The sequence below is a fragment of the Kogia breviceps genome, chromosome 4 (genome assembly GCF_026419965.1).
Source record: "Kogia breviceps isolate mKogBre1 chromosome 4, mKogBre1 haplotype 1, whole genome shotgun sequence".
Classification (NCBI taxonomy): domain Eukaryota; kingdom Metazoa; phylum Chordata; class Mammalia; order Artiodactyla; family Physeteridae; genus Kogia; species Kogia breviceps.
In genome coordinates this window covers 4199767-4218064 of record NC_081313.1, presented here as the reverse complement: position 1 = coordinate 4218064, position 18298 = coordinate 4199767, and the positions used below count along the sequence as shown (strand labels likewise).

The window sequence follows — 18298 nt, the reverse complement described above, 5'->3', positions numbered from 1 at the left end:
GATACAAAAACAGATGGAATATGATTTAGAAGGAGAGAGAGAAAGCAAAAGGAATGATTGTCAAGTCTAAGTGGGAGAGAGAGAGAAAGACAGAGCAAAAAAGAGATGGAAGAAGGTAGCAGAAGGGAACCTCAGATCATGGCAAGGCCAGATACATAAAGAGAGAGAGAACCAAAAAGAGAGATTAATTCCAAGCAGCTGCATGGGTCACTGTATTGAGTAGGGCTCTGAGGCTCCATCAAAGCTCATGGCGGGGATGGCGGGGTTGGGGTAAGCTTCCCTGGTGGTGCAGTGGTTACGAACCTGCTTGCCAATGTGGGGGACATGGGGTCGAGCCCTGGTCCGGGAAGATCCCACATGCCACGGAGCAACGAAGCCTGTGTGCCACAACTACTGAGCCTGTGCTCTAGAGCCCACGAACCACAACTCCTGAGCCAGCGTGCCGCAACTACTGAAGCCTGTGCACCTAGAGCCTGTGCTTCGCAACAAAAGAAGCCACCACAATGAGTACCCCCCGCTCGCTGCAACTAGAGAAACCTGCACCAGGCAACAAAGAACCAAAGCAGCCAAAACTAAATAAATAAAATAAATAACTTTATTTTTAAAAAAAGCTCATGAGGGGTTGTTCTCCATGGGGTTTTCCGGACAGCTGTGTCCAAGAATCAGACCAAGGTATTGGAGAGGCCCAGACCCGGAGTCATTAAGAGAATGAGAAAAAAATAATAATCTTGATCAGTGGTGTCACTATGATAGAATGAACACCTTGTTTATCATCCCACAGTTTCCTCAGAGAGTAGCAGGAGTATAGAGCACAAGCTTTAGATAAATAGCATTAGGGAAAAAAAATTACAAAAAAATATTTGGAATGGGAGTGAATTTGGCCAAACAGATTCAAATACCCTTACTGTTATTTTCCGAAACAACTAACAATTCATCTTCTCTCAGGTAAATGTAGCTCCTTGAACTAAGAAATGTATAAGATTGTTCAAAACATCCTTTTCAAGAGTGTGCTCCTTGAAATCCCACTGTTTAATGGTCAGCTTGCTGTGCTGTTTTATTTTTTTTTTTACAGATACCAAGGGCTTACGATAAAAACATCTGGTCTGGGTGAGCTTGTTTTTGGAAGCAGCACATTATGTAAATAAATATCTGCTTAAAAATGCATCCCACAATTGCAACTGATATCATCAGCTCCCCAGTTTTCCAAGAGCAATATGGGATAAACCACAATTAAGTCTTCTAAACAAGAAGAGAATGACAGATAAAATAATCATTTTCGCTTAAGCTCTGTTCTGGCCTGGCATCAAGGACCTTTGTAATTCAGGACACCGCAGGCTACTAAACTTGCAGAAAGAAACACTTCTTCCCCCAGACCACACTTGAGTGCTTGGCATATACATTTCACATATATAAGCAAATTAATATTTTATTTTCTGCTTAGCCAGGAAATAGGCAAACTAAATACTCTAGTTTAAAGTATCAACGATATTTACATTTCAGGTGTGACCACTTATATTGGTTCACTGGCCTACGATATGCGAAGGTGATGTCCTTGTATTATCCCATGTCATTAGCACAACAATTCTGACAAAAAGCTATTAGTATCTCCATTTTTTTTCAAAAACTGGTCCTAAATAAATCCAACTGCTTGCCCGCATGTAGGGAGCTCAATGCTGAGGAGAGAAATTATACAACTGCCATTTGATGCAATTTCAAACCAGTGTTCTCCTACTGTACCTGAGCCCTCAGACTCCACCACACCTGAGCCCTAAGAACTCACCAAACCTGTGGCATCAGAACTCACCACACCTGGGCCTTCAGAACTCACCACACTTGGGCCCTCAGAACTCACCACACCTGAACCCTCAGAACCACCATGCCTGGGCCCTCAGAACTCATCACACCTCGGCCCTCAGAACTCACCACACCTGAGCCCTCAGAACTCACCACACCTGGGCCCTCAGAACTCATCACACCTGGGCCCTCAGAACTCATCACACCTCGGCCCTCAGAACTCACCACACCTGAGCCCTCAGAACTCACCACACCTGGGCCCTCAGAACTCACCACACCTGGGCCCTCAGAACTCACCACACCTGAGCCCTCAGAACTCACCACACCTGGGCCCTCAGAACTCACCACACCTGGGCCCTCAGAACTCACCACACCTCAGCCCTCAGAACTCACCACACCTGAACCCTCAGAACTCACCACACCTGGGCCCTCAGAACTCACCACACCAGGGCCCTCAGAACTCACCACACCTGAGCCCTCAGAACTCACCACACCTGAGCCCTCAGAACTCACCACACCTGGGCCCTCAGAACTCACCACACCTGGGCCCTCAGAACTCACCACGCCTGGGCCCTCAGAACTCACCACGCCTGGGCCCTCAGAACTCACCACACCTGAGCCCTCAGAACTCACCACACCTGGGCCCTCAGACCCCACCACACCTGGGCCCTCAGAACTCACCACACCTGGGCCCTCAGAACTCATCACACCTGAGCCCTCAGAACTCACCACACCTGGACCTTCAGACCTCCAACCCGTGCCTACCTCACCTCCCACCTCAGCGAGGGATTCTGTGTTGTGTCCAAGGGCTCACCAGGGGCCCACTGCCCTCACGTACCACTCCACTACAATTATCAGGGCCACCCCATGAATTCCACCACCTGCATTTCTTGGAGTGAACCTAACACAGACCAGTGAAGAAAAAAAGGTTCTGTAGGGTCTCAGGGGGAACAACCTTCAACTCCCCTTTTGTTTACATTGACATTACAAACTGAACAGAAAGGACTCTTTCTCATGTCCAGATGCTCTGTGAAGAAATTGATGATGTTTTCTAACCTGCTTTCTTTCCATGTGGACTTCTACACCATTTGGGAAACAAGGATTTATTTTGGGCGCCTTTGAAGAGAAAAGAAAGCAACACAGTGGCTCTTCACACAGTTGGGCCAGAGCCTGCAGGGGTGCTTGTGGAGCAGGGACCCCAGGCCAGCCCCACGAGGGACCAGCATTGGGTCCCATTCTCTGCAGCTCCACAGATCTTCACAGATAAGGACCAGAAATGAGATTGGGCAGGGAAGGGCAGGAGGGACACAGGACAACATGGCAGAGCGGGTCCTATCCCAGGGTCCTCGTCTGGGAGCTGGCGGCCTTTGGTGATGTTCATGGTCAGGTTCCCGAGAAGCAGACCTGAGACAAGGAGCAGAGTGTTTGTGTAAGGAGGAGGATGTGCAGGCGTGAAATGGTGTGAAGTCGAGGCTGGACCAGGAGGAAAAGCCAAGCAGGATACAGCTATAGCCTGACCCTAGAGGGGTCGCAGTGTGTGAGCTATGCCTCAGCGCAGTTCCAGCCTGGAACAAGGATGCTGCGGCCACACTCCCACACCCGGGACCAGATCACCAGCCACTCGGGTGGGGTGGCAGGACCTAAACTCTGGGCATTTCCTGTCTGTGCACGTGGAGGACAGGTCAAGGTCGGTGTCTCAAGGAAAAGCTACAGCTCCAGTGGGGAGGTGGATGCAAAGGCAGGGAGGGATCTGAGGGGATTTGGGTAAAATACTGGCATCGTCCTCCACAGGTAATAGCTGTTTTATTGTTTAATACTTACCACTGTTTTCCAGCCACTGTTGTCAACATTGTATGTATGTGGATTCACTTAGAAGGATCTAACAATCCTCACTGTCCTGGTTTTGCAGACGGGCAATTTGTGCACAGAGGTTGATTCAGTGGCCCGAGGCCCGATTCCTTGATGGTTATATTCCTACAGGTGGCAGAGCCCTGCCCCGGGGGCCATATTATAGGCCAGTGTCTGCACTGCCCTTGTGTAAGAGCTCATTTCCTCCTCTGTAAAATGAAATAATAACTAGCTGGTAGGGTTATGAGAAGATCCTTCTTGATTATGACACGATGGTGAATTACCCTGACCAGGAGCAGGGAGAACCAGAAAGGGAACCAGCTGACCCAGACAGCCACAGGCCTGGTCAGTTCCAAGTAAAGTGAGCCTCTGGCACCCATGATCACTTTGATACTGGAGGGAATGACCACACATGTTTAACTCCACTCTCATAGGACCTCAGTACAAGCGGACCTACCCCATCCTCTTTCATGGGTTGTAACCAACTAGCTCTGATGTTGCATTTAGTCATTTTTAAAAACTGGCAGTTTTGTTTTCTCACCTAATGAGAATTCCAGAGGCAGGCGGTTGCTGGCCTTGGTTCAGTGGCTCAGTGATGTCAGTAACACAGTGTCTGCTATTTTCTTGGCTTTCCTTGTGGTTACAAGATGGCTGTTGCAGTTCCAGCCATCACATCCAAATTCTAGGCAGCAAGAAGGATGAGCAGAAAGGTAAAGGGAAAGTGGTAAGTGCCAGCTGAGTCTTCTGCCTTTTAAAGCTTTCCCAGAAAGCCCACCCAAGGGCATCTCATTTGTCAGAATAAAATCATATGGCTGAAACTAAGTTCCCCTAAAACCGAGCTCCTCTGCCGAGTTTATGATTAACCTCGCTATCAAAAATTTTGTTCCCTTTCTTGTCCCAAACTTGTCCCCCTCAAGATTGAGGAGTATCAAAGTAAAGGGGGAATTAAAACCACATAGAAGCCCCTGTGTCCCTGTCCTTTGTAGTAAAAGGCTTTAGTCTCTCAGGTCTCCTCTGAGTCTCAAAAGGCTGGCTCAAGAGTTAATGATCAGGAAATGTGAAGGTGGAGAAACAAAGAGTAGCTTTGGGGCCAGAAGACAGGTAACAATTTAGACTATAGACCAGCCACATCACAGAGTCAGTGAACTCCCAGTTCCCTGAAAGATAGAGATAAGGGCCTGACACATCTTCCTAAGTTGTTTTTACAGGGAGCAGACCCACCAGATGGAAACTGCTGCTGCAAGCACAGAGACCCCAGACCGGCTGAAACCAGAAGATTGGTGATGCTCAAAACTCAACCTTGATACCAACCAATCAGAGAACTGTGCACAAGCTGACCACACACCTGGTAGGCCCCTCCCTCACACTGCCTTTAAAAACCCCCTCCCTGAAAGCCATCAGGGAGTTCGGGTCTTCTGAACATGAGCTGCCCATTCTCCTTGCCTGATGCCCTGCAATAAAAGCTGCACTTTCCTTCACCACAACCCGGTGCCAGTAGACTGGCTTTACTGTGTGGGCAAGTGGACCCAAGTCCAGGTTCAGTAACATGGCCACCCCATGTGCAAAGGAGGCTAGAAAATATACTTCCTTAATTGGGTTCATTGCTGCTCCAACATGAGAATCCTATGGGTGTATCAGTTTCCTATTGCTACTGTGAAAAAATTAACACAAACGTATTGTCTCAAAACAATACCCATTCATTCTCCTTCTGTTCTGGAGGTTAGAAATCTGCCGTGTCTTATGGGCTACAGACAAGGTGCAGGCAGGGCTGCAATCCTCCTGGAAGGCTAGGGGAGAAGGTTTCCTTGCCTTTCCCAGCTTGCAGAGGCTGCTTGCATTCCTGGGTCTGTGGCTTCCTTCTATCTTGAAAGCCAGCAAAACCCAGTCAAGTCTCTTCTGAGTTTTTATGTCTGGTTCTCCCTCTTCTGCCTCCCTTTTCCACTGTTAAGGACCCTAAGATTACTTTGGTTCCATCTTGATCATTTAGTACCATCTCCCATCTCAAGATCAGTAAGGAATCAGAAACATTAATTTCCTTCCACCATTTAAGGTAATATACCCACAAGTTCCGGGAATTAAGATATGGACATACTTTTTGGAGGGGAGTAATTTTTCCGCCTACCACAGTTGGAAGGGAAGAAAAAAAAAATAGATATCAGGTGGGGGGCCACCAGCAGCATCTACAATTTGGGTGACTATACTCAACGCTGAAGTAAAAATTTCAATTAAGTAATGCCTTTTCACTCAGTATGACAATCTCTAGGTCTATCCATGTTGCTGCAACTGGCAATATTTCATTCTTTTTATGGCTAAGTAATACTCCATTGTATATGTGTACCAGCTCTTCCTTATCCATTCATCTGTTGAGGGACATTTAGGTTGCTTCCATGTCTTGGCTATTGTGAATAGTGCTTCAAAGATAAGTCAGACAAATATCATATGATATTGCTTATATGTGGAATCTAAAAAAAGGGTACGAATGAACTTATCTACAAAACAGAAACAGAGTCACAGATGTAGAAAATAAACTTACGGTTACCGGGGGGAAAGGAGGGAGGGGAGGGATAAATTGGGAGATTTGAACTGACATATACACACTACTATACATAAAATAGATAACTAATAAGGACCTACTGTGCAGCACAGGGAACTCTACGCAATACTCTGTAATGACCTATATGGGAAAAGAATCTAAAGAGTGGACATATGTATATGTATAACTGAACCGCTTTGCTGTACAACTGAAACTAACACAACATTGTAAATCAGCTATACCCCAATAAAATTTTTTTTAAAAACACACATGCTTTTTCCCACTTTCAACAAGATTATAATATCAAGGGATTTAAGAAACAACCCTTAAGTATCTGATTTTTAGAGTGGAATTAGGAAACCGAGGGTCAGAAATGTTGAGCAGCCTGCCCTAGGCTGCTGAGCAGCAGAGCTGGGATTCGCAATCAGGGGTCAGGGGTCAGAGGTCAGGGCCAAGTTGGAACCAGAGCCTGGGTCTAGGTTCTCCTTTACCAGGAAGCCACATCCTGTCTGTATACAAGTTGGAGAAATTTTCTGTAAGGGACCAGATATGTAGGCTTTATGGCTCTTTGGTCTCCATCACATGACTCAAGTCTGCTGACAGCCACAGAAAGTAGAAAACAAACAGCCTGGTGGCTGAGTTCCAGCAAAACAAAAGCAGCAGGTGGACCCGGTTTGGCCCAAGAGCCTAGTTCACTGAGCCCTGGTCTAGGCAATGATATCATTGGTAATTTGTTTTATGAAACCTCCTTGAACCCTGAGTTAGCGCTGAGTCATGGCTCCTGCAGAAACATGGAGCCAGGTTCCTGCAGGTCTCTGGCCACACATTTTTGTGAACTGATCAATACAGAACCTGGTTTTATGTGTGTTTCTGTTTGAAGACACTGGTTTAATGTATAGTTGAGTTATTAACATTGAACTCATGCCAGCATCTCTATAGCTCATGATTGAGTAAAGCTCATCTAACACATGTATTTTCCCCAAAAAGGCACATCACAGCCTTCTTGTCCTTAGGACCCTGGGCAGCATTTCAGCAAGATGCTCGAGGGCAATTTTAAACAGTAAAGTCAACGAGAAGCACAAGAATGAGAAAAATGTGTCACTAAATAGACCGTGAAAAGGACGCTTGTTTACAGGGTGAGAGCTGGGACCAGGAGGCAGAGTCCCTTGGTTCCCCCTCAGCTGGGACCGTGTGTGTCAGGAACTCAAATTTCCCACTGCTCTGGGCACATCTGCCAATGACCATAAAAGCACCAAGAGTATTGATTTGGGGTCTCAGATAAATGTTAGCAAGTGGGTGAATGCACAAATATGGAATCCACAAATACTGAGGACCAGCTGTGCATGATGTTGGTAACCAGGTTACCTTCACAACAAGAGATGTCGTATCTGACATGCTTGGTGACCGTATGACGCTGACATCGCCAATGAGAACGGACCCTGCTCCTACAGAACTGATGCCCGCCTGACCCTGAACAGCTGTAGGGAACACCAGTACTTCTACCAGCTGAATGCCAGCTTCCCCACTAGAAAAGCGTCAGTGGATGGCTGGTGCTGGCCAGGACCCACCAACAGCATCTGTCAGCATCACTGGTGGAAATCTACAGTTCTGCAGATCAGAGTATTATGACACAGTACTCAGAGGAATAGCACGTAAGTAGCCATATTATCCCCAGAACTGGGATACTAAAAGCCCTGTCCAGGCTGGAGCAGTGACCCATGTCCCACACGATGTCTGTGAAGCCTGGTGCTGGCACAGGGCCCGAGGTGGGGATCGGGGGAACTTCATACATGTCAACCAGACAAGTGACCAAGCTTGGGCCCCCAAGGCCTGGTGTCCTGGATAAGTGACCCAAGGTTCTAGTGTGATGTGGTCTCGGGCAGGCTACTTAGCCTTCCTGTGCCTCAGTTTCCTGACCTAAGTGTAGCCGCCTCACGGGAGCTTTGGAAGAACCAGTTCTCGTCTCTTCTCATCCTGTAAAGTCCCGATAAGATGAGCTATGTCTGCCCTTCTGGATCTCTCTATCCTGTTCCATTTCACACTCAGAAACCAAACCTGGAGCATTGCATCCAGTTATGGATCCCACATAGTAGAAGACAAACTAAAGGGATGCCGTTCGCGACGATACGCATGGACCCAGAAGATATTAGGTGAAATAAACCAGACACAGGAAAACAAATATTATATGATGTCACCGATATTGAAAACCTCATAAAGTCAAAGTCATAGAAGCAGGGAGTAGAAAGGTGGTTGCCGAGGGCTGGAGGGGAGGGGGGAATGGGGAGACATTGATCAAAGGGTACAAAGTTCCAGTTATAAGATGAATAAGTCCTAGAGATCCACTGTACAGCTTAACGGCTACAGTTAGTGGTACTGTATTGCATACTTAGAAATTTGCCAGGAGGGTAGATCTTACGTTAAGTGTTCTTATCACACACACAAAAATGAAATTAGGAAGTAGGAGGAAGAGGATGAGGAGGAGAAAGTGAAGGGGAAGAAAAGAGGGGCAGAGGAAACTTTGGGAGGTGATGGATATCACCTATTACACTTAGGTGGTGATGATGGTTCCATGGGTGTTTATCTCCAAATTTATCAAGTCATGTCTGTTAAATATGTACAGCTGTTTCTATGTCAATCATACCTCAATAAAGTGCTTAAAGGTACCAACTGTCCAAAGCATAGATGAGAGTGGAGGCTCTATTCTATCTCGTGTGGTATCAAGCTTCAGAATTCTAGCTGGTTCCGGTGGACAAGGAGGTGTAATGGCTGTGTGAGGTATAAACTACAGCAAAGTCAGAAAACAGATTAGAAGAGCTACTGCTTACGGTGGAATTTGACCCCCAAACAAAATGGCATACAACCGTGCCACATGGTTTGGGGTGAAATTCTCTCCCAAACAGGCAAGGTCCACGTGCCAGGCTCCAAGACAGTTGCTGGGAAGCTTGACATTTGTCAAAATGAGACATGCAGGGTTTTCTTGAGGACCTTTCAGAGAGTCTCCACCAAGTGCAAGGGGCCAACAGCTCAGTGGCAGGCAGCAGGATGAGCCAGCCAGTTCTGAACCCCGCCGGCTGGGCCTTTGTGGCTTTCGGTGCATCAGGTGGTAATGCTGTGACCTTTCCCAAATGTGTGGAAATAGAACTTTTTTGTTTTGTTTTGTTTTGTTTTTGGTGGTATGCGGGCCTCTCACTGTTGTGGCCTCTCCCGTTGCGGAGCACAGGCTCCGGACGAGCAGGCTCAGCAGCCATGGCTCACGGGCCCAGCCGCTCCGCAGCACGCGGGATCTTCCCGGACCGGGGCACGAACCCGCGTCCCCTGCATCGGCAGGCGGACTCTCAACCACTGCGCCACCAGGGAAGCCCGAAATAGAACTTTGATTAACATATTTGTACTCCTCGTAGAGACCTTTATATATACAGGGCAATCTGTTTGTTGGGTGAATACTTTGTACTTATTTATTTATTTATTTTTAATAAATTTATTTATTTAGTTGTTTTTATTTTTGGCCGTGTTGGGTCTTTGTTGCTGCGCGTGGGCTTTCTCTAGTTGTGGCGAGCGGGGGCTACTCTTCATTGCAGTGTGCAGGTTTATCATTGTCGTGGCTCCTCTTGTTGCATAACAAGTGTGTGCAGGCTTTAGTAGTTGCAGCATGCTGGCTCAGTAGTTGTGGCGCACGGGCTTAGTTGCTCTGCGTGGCACGTGGGATCTTCCCGGGCCAGGGCTCGAACCCATGTTCCCTGCGTTGGCAGGTGGATTCTTAACCACTGCACCCCCAGGGAAGCACACTTCGTACTTAATGGAAGACTATTCTGGATCCATTTCTCCCATATGTTGCAAAATAGTGAAAAGTATCTCCCTGGGAACAGCGGCAGGTCAGGCCCGGGTCAAGAGCAGTTGGAGTCAATCCTTCCTGACCTGGAGAGACCGAAGAAGGGGAGGACACCAGTGGCTCTTATTAGAAGGGCGCCTGTAGGGCCCCGTGGTGGAGGGGCTGGGCTCCCCTTGCTCAGATCCTGTGGCATCTACACTGGGCAAGGCTCATGCACAGTGCACCTTCCTCAGATTGCCATGAGGCTGAGCATGAAGGTCTGGTTCCACAGAGCGTAGGGCCCAGCCTCCTGAAGTTGGTTCAGGTGAGGCGTTCGCTGTGGACCAAGCTCCTGTGCACCCATCACATCCATAGGATGCCTTCCGCAGAGCCTCTCTCTGCCACTGTCTCCAGGCCCCTCAGCCCTGGCTTTGTCTGAGCCACGAGGCATCTCCTGAGCCTCCTGAGGCCCCCAGCTGCCTGCCCAGAGGAAGCCCTGTTCCAGCACCATCAGCGCTGGCCTGAGGCTGAGCGGCTCCTTGCCCTTGTCTCTGGCACTGGTACCACTTCTTGAATCTGTTAAAATGTCAAAGGCTTGGGACCTGGCTCCCAAGCAGCTGTCCCAGGAAAGTGCAGTTCCATTAACTTGGGGGAACATTTGGTCAACATGACCCAGGACACAGGAGCACACACTCCCCCTTTTTCCTCCTGCCTGGGGGCTGCTTTTCCTGGAGCCATCCTGCACAGCAGAGCAGTTTCACATGCTGAGCACCTACCTGGCTGTGGCTCTCCCTGGCACTGCTTCCCTGCTGCTGGGGACCGAATGTGACCCCTGCTCCCAAAATTCATATGTGAGACAGTATTTAGAGATGGAGTCTTTGGGAGGTAATTAGGTTTTCATGAGGTCATGTGGGTGGGTTCCTGTGATGGGGATTAGTGTCCTTAAAAGAGGAGACACCAGACCTCCTTACTTCCTCTCTCTCTCTCTCTCTCTCTCTCTCTCTCTCTCTCTCTCTGTCACATGAGGACACAGCAAGAAGACCACCATCTGCAAACCAGGAAGGACATGGCCCTTGCCAAATCTGCAGACACCTTGATCTCCAGAACTGTGAGAAATAAAGGTCTGTTGTTTAAGTCCACCAGTCTGCATTTGTTATGGAGCAAATGAAAATGGCAGCCCTGGTATCTCATGCCCCAGTACAGCACCAGCACATAATCCTTTCCCCAGGCTCTGCTTTCTGGGGAATGCAGGGTTGGTTTCAATTATTCAGGTTTTAAGACAGAGATTAAGAGATCTATCTCACAGGCTTGTTATGAACATGAAATCAAACATATGGAAGGTAATATTTATTGTGCATTAACTGTAGTTGGATATTGTGCTAAGACTTTCACATTCACAATCTCTCAACCAACCTATGGGGGTCGTCCTGTTGTCACCTGTTTCCCAGATGCGGAGAGTGAGGGATTTGAAGGGATGTGGCCAAGGTCAAATTGTGGTAAGGTCAGGGGCTGCACAGAACTTGGTACCCAGAGGTCTGGCACAGGGATATCATCTCCTTACCCACCACCTGCATGATCTGTAATCTGTCCAGGAAGACAGGCCAACACGTGAAGGGGTTCACAGACAAGAGCTTCCCTTTCCCTCCATCTGTCTTTACAATTGTTATGGAACATTGGCTGTCTTTATTTCAAGATAGTTTTGTGACATGTAATCCCCAAATGTGTGTTTCTAGCTGTGGGGAGAATCATTCCTGCAACATCCCTGTAATCACCTGGACCACATTGGGAACTGAGGTTCAGAAAGAACAGAACGAATGGACTGGAGAACATACACCATTAAATTATTCTCCAAGATCCTCAAAGTGCATAAGCACCCATCGTGATATTTTTTCTTGGAAGCTGGTGGTTGTTTCTGAAACTACTTGCAGCATTTTGATTTGTATTACATTACCAAAAAATAATTCAATTTTATTATATTGGGTTCTTTTTGACTTAACAATTTTACAAGCAACTTTCTGATCACAGAAAAACAGATAAATTAAAAGCTGGCTGTGGGGATTGAGTCACACTTGAGTTTGGAGGTCCTCACCTTGGTTCTCCATAAGGTTCACTCACAGCAGGAGGGCCATGCATGGTGTCCTGCCCACCAACTGCTTCCCTTTCGACCCTAGAGGACTTTATTATCACTCATAGGAAGCCAGCCGTGGTGGGCTACTTGCAGATAATTGCAGATAATTTGGAACCATTGCAGATAATTTGGAACCCCATTATTGGAGAAATTGATACTCTACATGGTTCCTGGGCAGTTCTTAGGCACACGCCTGGCACACACAATCCAACTGATGCTACAGGAGAGAAGCAGGTGATGGGCCTTCAAGCCAGAGGCGAGGGGCCGAGTGCAGGGCCTGGCGGTGGGGGGGCAGTGAAGGGGGTGGGCAGGAGGCAGTCTCCTCAGGGCAGGGCAAGAGGAAAGCTGCAAAGAGGGCGAGCTTTGGCTGTGTCGGGAAGATTGGTCCTGGTCCAAGAGACCGACAGGACAGGAATCCCTGGATGTGGAACGTGGGGAACAAAGCCAGGGGGACGGAGCACGCCGAGCAGGGTGTTCGGCGCAGATGAGTCGGGGTGGCAGCGGGAGGAGACGGGACTGGAGGAGCAACGGGCAAGTGATGGGAGTCTTCCCCTGGCCCCCCCAGACAGTCAACCACAGTGACAGGTAAAACTGAGCAGGTGATTGTACAGGCAGTGAAGTAAACACACTAATGATGTGCGAGAAAGGATCCAAGGCTCCCTGTGCCTCAACTCTAAGGCGGGGGTGTCAGGCCCCACCCGGGTCCCGTCTGTCTGTGCCTTTGATGAGGAAGGAAGAAAAGAGCAGAGGCAGAGGGGGTAGAGGGGCAGGAGCACGGGCACGTCTGTCTGGTGGTCGGTGGTCGGTGTGGGGAAGCATCAGGGTCTATGGTGGAATAACGGAAGGTCCTGGTGAGGGCAGCTCCTCCTGGCCTCCTCCGCAAGCCGCCGCCTTACACTCCTGCTCTGGAGCCTGTGGCTTATCCCAGTTTGGATGCAACTGTCTTTTTAACTGTGTGCACATGACAACCCCACACCCTCTCATACCCTGAGGATCTCAGGCCGCAGCTGGGACTCACCGTGGGATCTTAGGGTCTGTACTGCGCACCACGTACTAGATGGAGGATGCCATGGCTTCCAGAGGCAACCATGTGACCGCAGAAAGGACCTTCTGATCGGGGGACACAGGGACAAAGGGCTTAATACATCCTGTGTGGGTGTGGTCCAGGTGGGACGGACAAAGCCCCCTCTCCCTTTACCCCCTTCATTCTGGGTTCCCCGTCACAGTCGAGCAGCTACTCCCGTGACAACTATGAGATGCTGACCTTCACCCACCTGCTGAGTTCATGCTACAGCACTCAACAATGCAATGGCCCTCATCAGAAAGAGGTACGTTGTGACTAAAAAGCCCACAAACACCAGGAAAAAAGATTTGTGGTTTAACAGTTTTGCCTCTGACCACTATTTTTCACGGGGGAAATAATGAACAGGTACATCAGGAAGAATTATGTGGTGAGCAGTGCAACACCCCATTCCAGGGGTTCTGGATTCAGAAATATGAATGTCCCTGTCCCCACACATGCCAGCTGGAAGACACCCTCATCAATCACTTCAGGAATGCGTCCTTCCAAATAAATGACCTTTCACATTGGGCCACCTGCTTCCTCTGACTCAGGATGCTGGGCTGGGGTGGAGGGAAATACAGCTGGTGTGTTAGTGTGGGTTCTCCGGAGACACAGAGAATAGGACATATACGTCAGGGAATGTGGCTCAGTGTTTCTGGCGGACCGTGACATGATGAATGGATGGACAGATAGACAGATAAGTATGATTATAATCTCTCTATACATATCTCTGGATATATAGATATATGTAGAGATATCTATATAAAATATCTATATATTTACACATATCTCTATATAATCTATACCTCTAGCTATAGATATATAGAGACAGAGAGAGGGATTTATTTTAAGGAATTGTCTCACATGATTCTGGGGGCCAGAAAGTCTGAAGACCATGGACCAGGCTGGGAATTCAGGTAAGATTTGCCACGGCAGTCTCGAGTCTGAATTCCCCAGGGCTGCAGGCTGGAATGTAAGGCAGGGTTTCTGTGTTGCCATCTTGAGGCAGAATAGCTTCTTCTTTGGGAAACTTCAGTCTTTGCTCTTGGGGCTTCAACTGATTGGATGAGGCCCACCCACACTATTAAGGGTAATCTCCTTTATTTAAAGTCAATTAACTGTAAATGTTAATCACATCTAGAAAGTACCTTCACAGCAAGAGGTATACCGGTGTTTGACCAAAGAAACAGCACAGCCTAGCCAAGCTGACACCTAAAGTAAACAACCCCAGCTGGCGTCTATTCCCTTCTTTCTGGAACTCCATCAGGATGAACAGTCATCTTTTCCAGAGAGCAACCATGCTGCTGGGTCGGCTACCTCGCTGTCCATGTATCAGAGAGAGCCATGGTGGTAGGAAAGCACAGAGGGAGGAGCATGGTTTCTTTCTTGCCCTCTAGAAATTTCCTTGTGAAGGCAACTTCAGGTTTCAGGTCTGCTCTCTCAGCCAGGGGGTGGCAAAATGATCCAAATTCACACAAGGAAAACATTTTTGAATATAATTTATACACATTGACATGCTCAGATATCAAGTAGACTATTCCGTGAGGTTCTATGAATATTATGAAGGCACAGAGCACTTTCACCAGCACACATCTGCTGCCTCACCTTCCCAGTCCCTCCCTCCCACCCAGAAACCATGGGTCTCTTGCTTATTCTAGACATTTATACCTATTGAATTATACAGCGTGTGCTTTTGTGTTTGGCTTCTTCCAGTCACACCCTATTGTTCTGAGAGTTACACCTATTACAAGCTTATCAGCCATCTATTCCTTTTTCAAAAATTTTCACTGAGTCCTAATCAACTGTATGAACAAGCAGAGCTTATCCTTTCTGTTGATCAACAGTCCAGGTTTGTCGGTTATAAAAGTCTTATAAGAGGTTTTGCATGGACATACACACACATTTATTTTGCACACACACCAGGAGTGGAATTACTAGGTCATGGAAGTAGATTTAACACTTCGAGAAACTGACACTTTGCCAAAATGGCTGTACTGTTTCACAGTCCCACCAACATGTGCAGGGTCTGGCTGCCCCAGAGCTGTTCCAGATTTGTTGTGGTCAACCTTGTGCATTTTACACATTGTAATGGAGCATGTGGTAGCACCTCACTGGGTTTTTAATGTACATTTTCTTGGTGATTAATGAAGTTGAACAGTTTTTCATGTGCTTATCGACCACTTATATACCTTCTTTTGTGAAGTGCCTGTGTGTCTTTGCCTCTTAAAATTGGGCTGTCTCCTTGTTATTGAATTTCAGGAGTTCTTTATATATTGTGGATACAAATACTTTGTTTTATGAACATATGCTCACAGTCTGTGACTTGCTTTCTTATTTTATTGATAATGTTTTATGATGAAGAATTCTTGTGTATTTGATGGTCTAATTTATCATTTTTGATTTTATGATCACACCTTTTGTCTCACAAGAAATGTTTTCTTACCTCAAGGTCACAAATATATTCTTCTATGTTTTTTGTTTTGCTTTGTTTTAGGCTTTACATTTAGGTCTATAATTTGTCTCAAATAGGTTTTTGTTTGGAGTGAATTAGTGACTGATGTTGTTTTTTGGTTTTGTGTTTGTTTGTTTGTTCTATTGGACCTCACACAAGCACATTTCAGACCCTGATTTACAAGGTGTTAATATTAGCAACAATAAAATCTTTCCCCAATTTGGCTATTAACACAAGTTTTGACAAGTGGCTTTAATACACCTGGGAGCATTAGGTGACCTCACAAGATCCAACTCCTCTTCTTGCATTTTTAAGCTTCTCTGCATGGGACCCCTCTGACTTACCAACCATATTTATTTATCACTGTCAGACTCCTGCTGTCAAAAGAGCACTTCTTTTCACTCCTCCTGTGTGTAGCATAGCATGTGTGACAGTCTCCAGATGGTATTACCTCTCTTGATTTTTTTCTCTCTCTACTTTTTTAAATTATGAAATTTACTATTCACAGATACATATGTACAATTCCAAGAATACACATTCACATTGATAAGGTCTTTTAAATTTATACACATTTGTACATTTTTGGTGCTCTTCATTGCTTCCTACAGATTTGGGGTTGAATCTGATATAATTTTTCTTTAGCTTGAAGAAATTATTTTGGTATTTCTTGTAGAGAAGTTCTGATGGGGAGAAATTCTCTTAACTTTCATCTCTAAAAATGGATTTATTTTGCCTCCAATTTTTTAAATTAATCCTTTCTTTTTGGGAAAATAGTAGATTCACATGCAGTGGTAAGAAATGCAGAGAGATTTCATACATCCTTTACTCAGTTTCCTCCAATGATAATATCTTACAAAACTACAGTACAATATTATAACCAAGATATCAGCACTAATGCAATCAAGATACAGACTATTCCATCACTATAAGGATCTCTCGTGTTGCTCTTTTTAGTAACTTCTCTCTCCTCTCTGCCTCCATCAGTGACCCTTGGTAATCACTATTCTGTCTCCCCAGTTTATAATTTTGCCATTTCAAGAATGAAATTATTGGATGGAACAGTTTGAGATTGCTTTATCTTTAAGGCTATTTTTGTAAGATATGGAATTCTAGGTTGACATTTGTTTGTGTATGAGTGGGATGTGTGTGTGTGTGTGTGTGTGTGTGTGTGTGTGTCTTTTGTATTTTTCCAGATTGGTGTTTCCTGAGCTTTTTGGATTTGTGGGTTGATGTCTTCCATCAATTTTAGACCATTCTCAGCAAATATCTAATTAAATATTTCTTCTTGTTCTCTTTTTTCCTTCTTGGGCTCCAATTACAGATATGTTGGACCATTTGATACTGTCCCATAAATTAAGACACTCTTATCTATTCTGTTTTCTGGGGTTGGTTTGTTTGTTTACTTATTTTTGGTTTGCTTTTTTTCCCCCTCAATTCACCTGTCCTCAAGTTCACTCATTATTTCCTCTGCTGAGTCATTCTGTTATTAAAACCAATAAAATATTTCTGATACCCTATTTCTCATTTCTAGAATTTCTACTTGATTCACTTTTGCAGTTTCTTTGTGCCTGCTGAAATTCACTGTCTCCTTATCCATACTACACACTTTTTCTAAGAGATCATTTAGCATATTTCTAGTTATTTTAAAGCTCCTGTCAAATAATTCCAACATCTGGGCCACCTACAGTTCTACTTCTATTAACTGTTTTCTTTCTTCATCATGAGATGTTAGAACAATAAAGCCTAAAGTAAATAATATTTCCCTTTAGAAAAGAGTTTTTTCTTGTGTCAGGTCACTGGTTTGGAGTGACGGAGTAAATTTGTTCTATAGCTAAACTGGGTGTGAGTTTTTGGGCAAGTTTAGTTTGTTTCAGTTCACTACTAGCTACAGATATTTTGAGAGTGGTCTCAGAATTTTCCCTTCTACAATGCTCTAGGTGTGAACGCTACCAAGATTCCCCAACTTTATTCATGCTTTCCACCAGTTTTCCATGCTATGATGGATCTCTCTCTGCTTCACAACTCAACTGACAGCTTTGTACATTGTTGGAGAGTCCCCTTTGCTTTCTGGTCCAGCCACAGGCTTTTGGACACTTGTGAAGACTCTGTTCTGCCTGGAATGCCTTGGAGAGATTCCTTTCAGCTTTCCTGCCCCACCTGTAGCTATTGTCAGTGGAAAACCTGAAGTGTTTTGGGGAGTGGAAGATTCTCTCAGTTCTCTTGCTTATGCCCAGACCTTGGCAGCTGAAAATCCAGGATGCCTTTGGCTGACTTATCTCAGTTCTCCCCCTCCTTTTGTAGTTGCATCCTCAGCTCTCTGACTGGTTTAGAAAGACTGTGACTTTGTGGCTTATACATCCTGTTTGGGTTATTGAGAACAACAGTCTCTTGTCATTTTCTACCTTCTAACCAAAGAGACATCTTCCACATCTCTTACCTTCTGTTTTCTCTCATTTCATCTGTCTGAGTTATTTTCTGGGTAATTTTATTCAGAGCAATCTTATACCAATATCTCATCATTTGTAACTAATCTGCTTTTATCCTGTCCTTTGGCTTTGTACTTGGAATACACGTGTGTGTACATATTTGTATCTTTTTGTTTTTAGAAGTTCTATTTTATTCTTCATCAAATCTGCTGCCCCATAAATTTTCATATTTTTTTCTTTTGTCAT

The 18298-nt window shown here is 45.9% G+C and overlaps 1 protein-coding gene across 1 annotated transcript; it reads left to right on the top strand.

The window, feature by feature from the left end:
- The first annotated feature begins 1876 nt into the window (after positions 1-1876).
- On the top strand, positions 1877-2665 carry LOC136794125 (putative uncharacterized protein DDB_G0290521). Its single transcript, XM_067033288.1, has one exon. It carries the CDS (start codon positions 1877-1879, stop codon positions 2663-2665), a length of 789 nt encoding a protein of 262 aa, XP_066889389.1.
- The last annotated feature ends 15633 nt before the right edge of the window (positions 2666-18298 follow it).